Source organism: Carya illinoinensis, chromosome 14 (genome assembly GCF_018687715.1).
Source record: "Carya illinoinensis cultivar Pawnee chromosome 14, C.illinoinensisPawnee_v1, whole genome shotgun sequence".
Classification (NCBI taxonomy): Eukaryota; Viridiplantae; Streptophyta; class Magnoliopsida; order Fagales; family Juglandaceae; genus Carya; species Carya illinoinensis.
The window spans coordinates 2,736,788-2,750,422 of record NC_056765.1 but is presented as its reverse complement, the minus strand read 5'-3'; the positions used below and the strand labels follow the sequence as shown (position 1 = coordinate 2,750,422).

At 30.2% G+C, this 13,635-nt stretch overlaps 1 protein-coding gene across 3 annotated transcripts in view; it reads right to left on the bottom strand.

Moving 5' to 3' along the window:
- The window catches only part of LOC122294151 (UPF0481 protein At3g47200-like), a 97,418-nt gene extending 89,587 nt beyond the window's left edge, over positions 1–7,831 (bottom strand). The window contains exons 1-2 of one of the 3 annotated variants that reach the window (XM_043102648.1): positions 7,639–7,831; positions 5,304–7,100 (exon numbers count right to left, since the gene is read on the bottom strand). In XM_043102648.1, coding sequence (XP_042958582.1) covers positions 5,464–7,083 — 1,620 coding nt within the window. In that variant the 5' untranslated portion in view covers positions 7,084–7,100; positions 7,639–7,831 and the 3' untranslated portion in view covers positions 5,304–5,463. Of the gene's footprint in view, positions 1–5,303; positions 7,101–7,638 lie in introns of those variants that run through there. The other 2 variants (XM_043102649.1, XM_043102645.1) reach the window with 2 other exon arrangements.
- Between the last annotated feature and the right edge of the window lie 5,804 nt (positions 7,832–13,635).

Sequence of the window (13,635 nt, the reverse complement as noted above, 5' to 3'; positions counted from 1 at the left end):
GATATACATGAATATTGTACTTTTTTTCCTTCGTCATTAGTTTTTTCTCACTGGATTTTTTTTTGGCAAGGTTTTAATGAGACATATTTTTTTATGTATGGTTATCCACATGGGGAGTGTTATAAACTTATTTGTATGACCATACATAGCCATTAATTAAAACCATTGAGCCATCAATTAAGACCAATATTTAGTCATTAATTAAAACTTATCTTTAACCATCAATTAAGACTTAAAATATACTTATTCCTTTATACTCCTATATATATGGGTATCATTCATTTGTATATGATCAAGTTTTGCATTTGAAGAATAACTATTTCTCTTGCAATATCCTCTCTCTCTTACAATATTATTTCTCTTTTAGTTTCATAATATATGTTTTATACAATTATTTAATAAATTAATACTTTTTTTTCTTTTTTTTTTAATTTGACGCGTTTAAATTCAAAAAGTATTATTTTACTGTACAATTATAATATAATTATAAAATAACAGTAATTATATATATATCCATGTACTTTTAACATATTATTGTTCGAGATACAATAAATGCACATATTTGGCAAAATTATATAATAAGATATTAGTTTTTATAAAGTTTCTTTAACTATCTTTGGCGTTATTAATTAATTATTTAATTAGTACAAATAAAAGTTGCCAAATAGAATTCTTAATCGTGTGGTGAAGCGGTACTAGGTTTATAAAATATATATAATTATTTTTATAAATTAATATGTTTTGATAAAATATATCGTATGGACTTATATTAAAAAAATTTATAATTTAACATATTATATCAAATTAATTTATAATATAATTTTTTATAAATGTTTTTTTGACATATAATGGTTTTTTTTTTTAAATATAATTGACTAGTTTTTTAGATCTTCCCCCACATATGACTTTCTGGTTTCCCGATTGAACGAGACGTTTTACATCGGGATATTTCGCATGCTTCGACACTTGACCACTCGATCGATGGAACATTAACGTTTGTGTCAAATGGACAACGCTTGACAAAAAAATTGCACGTTCACACTACATTTTGTGGAAAACTCGTATCAATCAATTATGTTCACAAACGGATACCCTGGTCCCATTCCTTTGAATACCCCTATTCTACGGGTTATAACCAGGTTTAGAATTTATTAGATCCCATTAATAATATAGAAATGATATAAAAAGGCTAATAAATATTGATTATTGAACAGTAAAAACAAATATATATATATGCTCGTAAACAAAATATTACCATGTTTGTGAAGTGAAACGAGTTGAGAATCTCGTCACAAAATTTTTTATAATTTATTTTTTAAAGATCATTTAAATATAAAATAATTTTTAATTTTAAATTAAAGTTTTTATTTAATTATTATCTAATAATTACAAATTTTGAAATTTTCAAACAGAACATAAAAAATAATACAATATTTTATTAATTTTTTTAAATTTCAAAACAAAAATAATAAAAAATTATGTTCAACATTTTCTCTCCCATTCTTCAAAATTTAATAAAATATTTTAATTCAAATAATTTTATTATTATTTATAAATTTTTTATTTCATCTCATTATCTAAAGATGCCTAGTCGAGATCAAATGGCTACCAGACATTATAATAAAAAAAAATTAAAAAAATACCGGACAGTATTATTCATAAGCATGTTCATCTTAAATCAGCAGCCTGTATAATTATATGCTCTATTGCTATTAATTCATTGAATTATGTACTCTTAATTATGACAAAAAACTTCTCGACATGATTAACAAGCGAAAATGAGATTTTTATTTCATCCGAAATTTGACTATAATCTCCAATTAAATTAAAATATGAAGTATTTTAATCACTAACAATTTATCAACAAGTAAAATAATGAAAAATAGAATAACTTTTTTATTTAAAATAGAGAGATTCAAAATTTAAAAAATATTTTAATTACAAAAAAATCTCATAAATATAAATCTACAAACTGACATGATTTAATATAGTACTTTAGATTGTAAAATTATTTTTATTATAAAATAGATCTAATATTTTATATAAAATTATATTAATTAAGAAGTTTACTTTATAAAATTTTTTTATGACTATAACATTTTTCATTGAAGTTGGTCAACTACGTGACGTCTACTGCACAATGGAGCTTGAGAGCAGAAGTTTTGAAATGGAACTTCAAACACTTCATTTTGCTGTTGGGCTCATGTACACGTAGACTACAAATTATCTAAAAATAACACCATCGGTTTTTTAAGTTTGAACTTCTCCCTGCATGTAAGTAAATTTGTAAGTTGGAAAATATCAATTTAATACTTTTTCGCTGGAAGAAAGAAGACAAATTTAACTTTTAAGACAATATTATTTCTACGTACATTCAATGCCATGCAGCAGCATCTATTAACATTCAAGAAGGAAAATCACCAACCGTTTCACACGCATTCAGGATGATGCATATGGATGCTGCAAGACACTGCAATTTGTTATTCTGTTAGCTGAGCTGTATATACATATTGGTTATTTTTTTGCTTCTTATTTCCATTATTTTGTAACTATAAATAGAAGCATATGTACATGACAGTAAACAGTGAATACAAAAGAATATTTTCCATACTCTGTTATTTCCTCATTTGGCAAGTCGCATTACGTCTTCTTTCACTGCGCTGTATCATTCTTAATATGGTATCAGAGCAATGACTGATTGTTGAACGGATTCCCTCCCGGGCACAAGGCAAATTTCAAATCCAAATCCTCTGTTAATCAATCTTCCGTTGTGCAGGATACAATCAACAATGGTCCCTCGTTTACTCCAGAGCAGTATGATTAACTCCTTGCCTTACTCCATTCATCTCAAAATACGGCTTCCACTCATGCTGCAAACAACGCCCATACATGCTCCTCGATCACGGTATTTTTTCTTCTAACATTACCTGGACACACAAAAGAAAGATGTTTGTTTGTACAGATTTCCCTCCCACTTCATATACGCACCCATCATCAGTACCCACTACGGAATCAACACTCGTACCCACGGCCGAACCACATCCAACTTCCTCACATCTACCCACCAACGACTTACTCAATTCCACACCCCCACATAACCACTCATCTCCCCAATCCACTCAACCTGCACTTACAGACCAACTTACATCTCAACCCAGCCTTCACAACATCATCCCTCCTCCACTAAGACGATCAACCCGTACACAGAAAGCTCCTGACTATCTTCGTGACTTTCACTGTCACCATGCCGTTAAACACGATCCTCACGCCACGGCATCCAGGATGTTGGTCCCTTCATCATCAGCCACCTCAGGTAAACATAATCATTTCCCTCTCTTGTCAGTTCTTTCTTACACGTCTTTATCACCCCAATTTCGTGCTTTCACCACTTCCATGCTTTCACCACTTCCATGTCCCTCCATACCGAACCCACATCTTATACACAAGCTGCAAAACAATTGATATGGCAAGAGGCAATGCATCAAGAACTTACGGTTCTAGAAATGAACGAGACATGGACCATCGTGGATTTACTTCCTGGAAAGCAACCAATTGATTGCAAATGGATTTACAAATATAAGTTCAAAGCCGACGGAACTGTGGAACTAGCTAAGGCTCGGTTGGTGGCAAGAGGCTTCACTCAACGAGAAGGTATCGACTTTCACGAAACATTCTCCCCTGTAGCTAAGCATGCTTCCATTCGTTGCCTGTTAGCCATTGCAGCCATCAAAGGCTGGGATCTCCAGCAAATGGACGTAAACAACGCTTTTCTTTACGGTAGTCTTGATGAAGAACTTTATATGAGACCCCCTCCTGGCCATCTAGCAGCTAAAACCAATCAAGTATGTCGTCTTCACAAGAGCTTATATGGTCTGCGCCAAGCCTCATGCCAGTGGAACTCCAAGCTTACTTCTACACTTGCTGAATTCGGTTTCATGCAGTCAAAGGCTGATTACAGCCTGTTCACAAAGAGCACATCTACAACATTTGTTGCCTTACTTATTTACGTTGACGACATAATTTTGATGAGTTCTAATGCAGCCTTAAGCAATTCAGTCCAACAGTTTTTGGCAACTAAGTTTCGGATAAAACATCTGGGGTCACTCAAATACTTTCTCGGGATGGAGATTGCCCGAACACAGAATGACATCCAGTTATGCCAACGCAAGTATGCTCTAGATATACTTGCCGAGAGTGGTTTCTTATCTTGCAAGCCTTCTCCTTTGCCAATGGAGCCGAATATTAAACTGCAAAAAGACACTAGTGAACTCTTTCATGATCCTACTCTTTTCCGAAAACTAGTTGGCAAATTGATTTATTTGACAAACACTAGACCTGACTTAAGCTACAACATCATTTTATTAAGTCAATTTCTGGATGCTCCACGAGTCCCACATTATGATGCTGTTATCAAAATTCTTAAGTATTTGAAAGGTACCCCGGGGCAAGGAATTTTTTTTTTCAGCCACCTCCACACTTGAACTCATTGCATTCTCAGATGCAAATTGGGCTAATTGTCCAGACACAAGGAGATCCACCACTGGTTTTTCAGTATTCCTCGACAGTTCCTTGGTCTCGTGGAAGTCAAAGAAACAAAATACCATTTCTCGTTCATCAGCCGAATCAGAATACCGTGCAATGGCTGCTGTCACTTGTGAGCTAACATGGATGAGATATCTTCTGAAGGATCTCAAGATAGATATCTCTGCCCCTGCACGCTTGTACTGTGATAACTTAGCTGCCATGCATATTGCCGTAAATCCCGTATTTCACGAACGAACGAAACACATCGAACTAGACTGTCATCTAGTTCGTGACAAGATTTCCGAAGGCCAAATAATCACTGCACATGTTTCATCATCAGATCAATTGGCCGACCTGCTCACAAAGCCTCTTCATTCTCCAGCCTTTAATCGTCTTCTTACCAAGATGGGAGTCATCAACATTTACTCTTCATCTTGCGGGGAGTATTAACATTCAAGAAGGAAAATCACCAACCGTTTCACATGCACCCAGGATGATGCATATGGACGCTGCAAGACACTGCAGTTTGTTATTCTGTTAGCTGAGCTGTATATACATATTGGTTATTTTTTTTGCTTCTTATTTCCATTATTTTGTAATTATAAATAGACGCATATGTACATGACAGTACACAGTGAATACAAAAGAATATTTTCCATACTTTGTTATTTTCTCATTTGGCAAGTCGCATTACGTCTTCTTTCACTGCGCTCTATCATTTTTAATAGCATCTGGCTTTATTTAATTTGCTGATAATAGTTACAGAGCATAGAACTTAATTTGCTGCATCAATACAGACAGACAGACCGACTCTCTCCATTGATCGATGCTAAATTAACAAAGTCATAAATTTCCATAATAAAAATATTTAGAAAATCCTATAAATAAGCTAACACTTCAACAAACACTACGTACCATATATGCACATATTTTTCAAATCTAGTACCTTCCAGTACTCAATCTAATGAGCCTTTGGAAATTCCACAAAGTGAGAAAAAGGACAATAATTCCAACAACAGTAGCAGTGCCTTTAAAAAAGTCTGAGAAATACGTCCTGGTCAAGATTCCCACCAGGCGATTCCAATAGCTCTTGTAGTAATCATTTACCTTTTCACAGAGATTGGCGTAATGGGTTCCACTTTCTTCAATCTCCAGGGCGAGATTGTTAACCAATTTCGTCACTGCAGCGCTGGAACCTAACTCGTTAACAATGATCTTCTTTTCAACAAGCAACCTTACATCTTCTTTAGTTGTGATAAGATCATCCAACAGCACAATGTAATCGCAGAAGTAAGTTTCAGATGGATAATGGCACTGCTCCAAGGCCATCAGGTTTCGGAAAAGACCTTCGGTTTTGTCGTCTAACAGAAGGGGTGGGACTTCCAAGCAACGTTGCACATGGCGTTCCAAGCAAGGGTTTTTCAGGCATGGTAAGCAAGACAAGAGCCATGAGAGATTGAAGCACGGGAACGTTTCTAAGCAGATATTCTCCGGAAATTGTATTTGAAGTAATTCTCTTTCTGAATCTGGCTTAGTAAGTTTCAACCCTGTCTCGTCAAGCTTTGTTGCGGTACCATCTAGGTGTTTATTATTTCTTTTATTTTTCTTTTGTGGACAGCCAAAACTTCTCACCAAGTCTCTGCAATTGGGTTTTGTCTTTTCTGTATTTGGTAGACAGAAAAAATATCTCACCAAATCCGTGAAATGCTTTACTTTATTGGACTTTGTAGGGACAAAATGTTTATTGACCATATCTGTGATATGTTTCCACTTATCAATATCATCTGCTTCATCGTTCATGGGGTCAATATATTTATAGAGATCAACAAAAAACCCACAAGAGAGCTCAAGAAGAGTCGGTTTTGTATTGGTTTCCACATTTTGGTATAACTTCTTAAGAATAAAGAAAGGGAGCTGATTCTCAAGTAGAAGCAGGTCATGCAGTATGCCGCGTTCCAAGTACGGTCGGCTTAATATATAATCTATTTCACGAGCCTTTGAGTTTTCAGAAACTTTTCCATGAGCCATTAATTTTTCATATTTCCTGCAAAAGAGCTCAAGTATAAAGATAGCATCCAGTAGAATCATGTTTACAAACCCGTCACTGCTGAGTAGAAAGGTCTCTGAATAGCAGCTGCGGATTTTGTTTTCCTTGTCCTTGATGATGCATTTAATATCCTCAATCCTCTTCCCAGTACGATTACAGAAATTCTTCAAAATTAGGAATTTTTGTATATCCATGTCCTTCAACTCTTCACTGCGGTGATGAAAAGGGCCGATAGAAACCAGCCGAGGGGTGTAGGCCATATTATTGAGTTTGCGAAGTCTCTTGGGAACCCTGTAGATACAATACTTATCTGGACAACGAGAAGCCTCCAAAGCCTCCAGTGCCTGTGGATCGATGTCAATGATCAGCTCTTTGCATGATTCAAATTTTCTTTTTGCTTTAATGGAATAATCGGCACTGTTAATGACCAGCCCTTTGCAGGCAAGTAGCTTTTTTTCATCATTGGGCTTATCGGTTGGGTGTATTGCAGGGTAGATGAATGTCCGTTCCATTCCTCGAGTTCCTTTCCCTAGTGACAATAAAGACGATAGCAACATCATGAGTTTTGACATCTTATATATACCTTCAAATATGATCTATATATTATTAGGGATCATTTGTTTTAAAACGAATAATCAGATTATTCAGATCTGAGTTTGAACTCTCTCAAAAAAAAACAAAAAACAAAAAAAAAAAAAAGAAAAGAAAAGTGAAGATGCAAATTAATTTAGAACATGCAGCGTGCCTATTGGTCCAGAGGCTTTGTTGTTTTTGTTTAGCAGTAGTACCCTTGCTAGCTGCTTTAATATTTGATAATTTAAGATATAGCTAGCTAGCTACATCAATTAATATTTCCACTATTTTGACAACTCGTATACAAATTAAGTTGGTAATTAGAGGTTCAAATTAATAGCTAGCTACCTACTTATCCCAATATTTCACAAATATTGCATAACAGAGTACTGAAAAAAAAAAAAAAAAAAAAACGGAAGATTAATAAATGGAACATACAAATTTAACTGCAAGAAATTAACATATATGCTTGAAAGTAAGTACGTACTACATACCGGAAGTCTCACAGCTCCTACTCAACCAACGTACCTTATCTTTAATTTATTTCCTTGCTTATTATGTATCCTCCGTTCCCTTCTTCCCTCGTATATATAGGCCGGTTAATGGCGTAAACAAGCAATTATATAACGAATTCTTCTGTATGGGTCCATTGATGCATACCTGTTTGGTCGGCCATTAATGTGTTAGTATTAATGTATTGAATTTGATGCGACGAGTCTTGAAAATGGTGTGTACTGAGCGAAGGAGTAATAAAATCAAGGCCTTAAAAGCAGGTTTGCAGAGTAGGCCAAACCCCACCAAGAAAAATAATTGTAAGAAAAAACAAATTGTGTATACATCATCACATCTCGACAAAAAAATCGAGTGGATGATCTTACCCTTATCCTGATGATGCGTTGTTATATCCATCCACGATCCACCTTGTCATTTTCTAGCACGACGTGAAGACATCTGAATTTTAGCTAATCACCACACACACCGTAATGGGATTTCAAAGACCATACTCAAAAGTCAATATCGCCCGTTTATTTTATTCAATGCGGAGTTTCTGCGTGTTAGATCAAATTCTTTTTAAATTTTTATATAAATTAATTATGGTGTTAATAAAAGAGAAATAGACAAATAAAATAATTTTTACGGTATTTATTACTGTCAGTACAAATATTTTGAATATTATTAAATAAATAATCAATATTACAATTTTCACCAGAAGTTCTCAAATTCAAATAACTACTTAAACAAATCATTTTCTGGTACTAGTTATAAATAGCATATATATTTAATGCTGTGGGGTTCTCTCTTTCATTTACAAAAAAGGAAAAAAAAAAAAAAAAAAAGAAGTTATATATGGAGGATCTTTATAGCTATATTACGTATTTGATTTGGAGTTCTCTTTTCTATCGTGGTTTTGGTTTATTTATTATGTATTTTATTAATGTAACCGATGAAATAAATTATTTTATATTAGAAAATATGATATATCTAATCATGTTCATAGAGTAAAATAATTTATTTTATATTAGATAAAATGATACAGCTAATTATATTAATAGACTGAACAAAGAATATATAAAAATAATTATACATAAAATTTTTATTTGACTAATGTCCAATCTATATCACATGTAGGCCTCAAAAAATGAAAAAAAGAAAAAATAAACATAAATCACATGTAACATTTAATATTTTCATATATTTAAGTGAAAAATAATTCACATAATTTTATTGTATCTGTCATAAAACATAATTTAAGAGTCTACTGCGAGTCTTTTTCTCTTTGATAAAGGCCCTTATCAATTTTGATGTAGGTTATATCTCATACAATTATCTTACCAAATTAGATATTTGCAACATTTCCTTTTAATAATAAAAAAATAATAATAAGAGTTATGATATATTTACAGGCTTTTTTCATTGGATTCACATGGATGATTTCACATCAACAATATTTATAATTCACGTATCAAATTGTTCGAGATAACTCGTATGAGTCTAACAAAAAAAATTAAGTGTCTTTCTTATGTTTGAAAAATTAAAGAAATTAGATTTTCTTTTCACATGAGAAAGATAATGATTTTTTTTTTTCATTGGATTGGATTTTTTATTTTTCACTCCATAAAGATTGAAGAACATGGCATAATGCTCATAAGGCAGGTTTTGTGAATGAACATGATTTATAAGATAAGTTTGTATACTCCACATAATTTAGTTGTTGGAGGGCTCAATCATGTATTGATCATGAATGAGGTTTTTAGGGTGATGTCATTCTAATGACGTCCTCTGCTCAAATTAAATCAGACTCTATGACCTCACTGAGTAAGGCCTGATTTGATAGCAAATCTTCTCTTATTTTAATATTGAAATAGTATAAATATAAATATTTTTTTAATTCTAAATTTTTAATTTTTTTATCTAATAATTATAAATTTTTTAAACTTTTAAATAAAATATAAAAAATAATTTAATTTTTTTAAATTTTAAAACAAAAATAATACTAAGAAATTATATTATAATAATATTTTAATTTTATAATATTTTTATTCATATTTTTCTCACTCATTTTTTAAAATTCTATAAAATATATTAACTCAAGTATTTCTTTACTATTGACAATTTATTTTACTGCTGTTTATATATCATCTCATATCTTACTGTGCTCATATCTTACTGTGCAAATAAAGGCAAGTGATAAAAAGAGGAAACGAAAAACAGAGTAACTACGGGGGTTGCAAATATTACAAAATATATGAGCATGGACTTCTGTTTATGGTCTCTTTGGGGTCACGCCATCTCGATGGGTGGTGAGTTCAAATACAACTGTCTCCATGCCATTTAGCTGCTATTATTTTCTATTATTGGGATAATAAAAACATTTATCATATTTAGTATGGACTTTCGGCTGCCAATTAAGTTCCTTTCAAAATTTTTATATAATTTAGGATATTAAATTAAAGAGTGATAGATATATAAAATGTATCTTAAAATATTAATTTTTGTTATTATCTATAAAATTATTTCTTATAAAATTAAATGAATAATAAAAAAATTACACTTGATTTATTTATCTCTCTCTGTGTTCTCAAATTCGAATAAAAATTTTATTTATCTATCTCTCTCCCTACATTTTTAGAAGCTAGTCTTTTTCTCTCTGATAAAGGCCTCTCATCGATACTGATGTAAGGTTATATATATCTCACATAACCTTGCTACATCACATATTTGCAACATTCCTTTTTTATAAAAAATGAAATAATTAGAGTCATGATACATTCTCTTATCTTGTTCGTTGGATTCTCACAAATTGTCTCACATTAAGGATATTAATAATATACATATCAATTTGTACTAGACAACTCGCATGAATTCAATGAAAAAAACAGTATAATTCTCATTTTTCAACAATTAAAGAATCTGAAGTTTTCTTTGTCACACAATATTGAAGATTGAAGATTGAAGAATGTGAATGATCTTGATTTAAATGATAGTATACTCATAATTTCAAATGTTTTGATGAATGTGATTTTCAGGGTGATGTCATACGTTCACTATATAAATTAAGATTGTATTTAGATGTTGAATTGAGTTGAGTTAATATAAAAAATAAAAATTGAATAAAATATTATTAAAATATTATTTTTTAATAATATTATTATTTTAAAAATTTTAAAAATTAAATTATTTTTTATATTTTGTATTAAAATTTAAATTAATTATAATAATTAGATAAAATTAATTGAGGTGATTTAAAATGCAAACCGTCCTGATGAGACTGGTGGTGATTCATTGATAGTGAAACAAGCCGGAGACTGTACGTCGTCGGTCTTTCAATCATTATTCAATACGCCTGTGTGCAACAAATATTACTATTACATCACTTTTATATAACTATTTAATAAAATATTAGTCTTTTAAACATAATGTTAGGATAATTATTAAATTTGTTAAATTTTCAAATTCTAACTTAACACACTAGATAACGGATTGTGTCATGTCATCTATTTTAACTCATTTAATAATTAATTAGAAATAAATTAACATAAATATTTTTTAATTTTAGATTTTTAACTTTTTTAACCAATCATTATCTAATTATTATAATTTTCTCAAATTTCTAAACAAAACATAAAAAATAATTCAGTTTTTTTAAATTTTAAAATAAAAATAATATTAAATTATGATAATATTTTTATTCAATATTTTTTTCTCTCTTTTTCTAAAATCTTATAAAATATTTTAACATAAATCATTTCTAATATATCTGATCACAGCTCAAATATTTTATTATTATTTATAAACTATCTCAACTTACTGTCTAAACTAGGCTTTTAAGTGTTGCTGGTAAATACCTTTCTCTCGTAAGCATGGGCTGTTTCTCTTAAAACAGTTCATTCAACAATTAATTGCTGGTAAAAAATAGTTAAAACTAAGTAAAGGTGCAGTTCAATGAGTTTAGTAAAGTCTTTAAAGTGGAAGAGTGACAGATCAGTTGTTCCAGTGACTTATATTAAATAAAGCATCATTACAAGGCAAGTGATAAAAGACAAAACGAAAAACAGAGCGTAACTACAGGGATTGCAAGCATGAAAAATCTCCATACCGTTGAAAGTACTTTAAAAGGTAGGCGGACATATTTAGCATCCATTTTTTATTTTATTTTGAATTAATTAAGGAAATAGCTGGACTAATGCTTTAGCAAATTTGGTAGTAGCTGGTACATATGTTTCTTTTTCTTTAATTTTTCACTTACCAAAACACTTACATAGCATATATGTTTTGGATAAAGTAGGATTCCCTCACTTTAGACAATATTTAATACTTTTTTTTTATTATAATAGATATCTGTTATAAAATATATGTGCATGGATTTTTGCTTAGGGTCCCTCTTGGATCACGCCGGCCATCATTTTTGTTTTCGTGTCATTTGCTGCTATCATTTTCTACCGTGGGTTTGCACAATTTGATTTACAGGAGAGTATCATCCACACAATTTGTTTGTTGGAGGGCTGAATCAATGTATCGATCATGGATGAGGTTTTCACGGTCATGTCATTCTAACGACGTCTTCTTCTTAAATTAAATGAGGTTTTCAGGGTCATCTCATTCAATGGTACTTTTCCATTGATGGTGAAACAGCTCAAGTCTATTCAGCCAGCCTGTATGCATGCGACTGTAGCAATTAATATTATAAATACAATAATGATAATTTAATTACTATTTTATTACTATTTTTTTAATTTTTTAATTTTTTTAAAAATTTATTTTTACTTAATGATTAAAAACATAATTATTAATAAAAATATATATTTTTAAATTTTTTTAATAATTAAATATATTTTAAAAATACTTAAAAAAATAAATATATTATAAATAATAAAATGGAATAGTAATAAATCTATCATTATCCAAATGGATATTATTATTGCATAACTTTTTTATATAACTACTTGGTAAAGGACTGGGCCGGAGAGATGAGAATATAATTAGACAAAAGTTAAAAATTAAAATTTTATTGAAATTTTATTTTTTAATAGTATTTTTATTTTAAATTTTAAAAAATTAATTAATTTTTTTATATTTTGTGTGTGAAAAAATTATAATAATAAATAAATAAAACACTTTCTTAATCAAAACTATCTCTTAATTTTTAAACATTTAATTTTACTTTTATTTTTAACATTTGAATTAAAAAAATAATATTTTAGTTGTAATATGTGAGTTTATCGTATCTAGCTATTCTAGATTAACAATCAATTGTTAAAAGGAGTTACAAAAATTACAACAAACTCTCAATCGTGAAGGAAAGTGGTAGGTTTGTAAAAAGAATTTTGGTATTAATTATTTTCACATATCACACTATCTATATATATATATATATTTTTTTTTTTAAGTTATTTATTTTTTTAAATTAATTGAATTTTTTTTATTTATTATCTATTTAATTAACAAACATTGGATAAAAAAAAAATTATTTTATAAGTTGATTCATTTTGATAAGACATATCATATTTATTTATTATATACTAAAAGACTTTATAATCTAATACAGTACTTCGTCGAACTAATTTATAATAAACAAGGCAAGCGATAAAAGAGGAAACAAAAAATAACATAATTAAAGGCTTGCAAGCATGAAAAATATGCATCACGTTGAGATGAACGAGTCTTCAAACAAGAAGGGTTCTTAACCTTTTCTTAGTTAAATGGTATCCACCCCCGTCGGCAAATTTAAGCTGAACAATTTATGGGGCTTTAAAATGGGATCCTGACATAGTTTTGGCAGTCTGATTAGAAATCATGATGGAAAATTTGTTTATGATAAATATTTCTACTCAACTTTTGCTTTGAAATATGGTTTATTATTATGCTATTAATTCCAAATTTTAGAATTAGTAGTGAATACAAATTCTTTACTTGATGGAAACCGGTTTGACAAAAACAATAAATTCCATTTTTTATTTCCTTTTGAATTAATTCATACTTATAGATGCTTA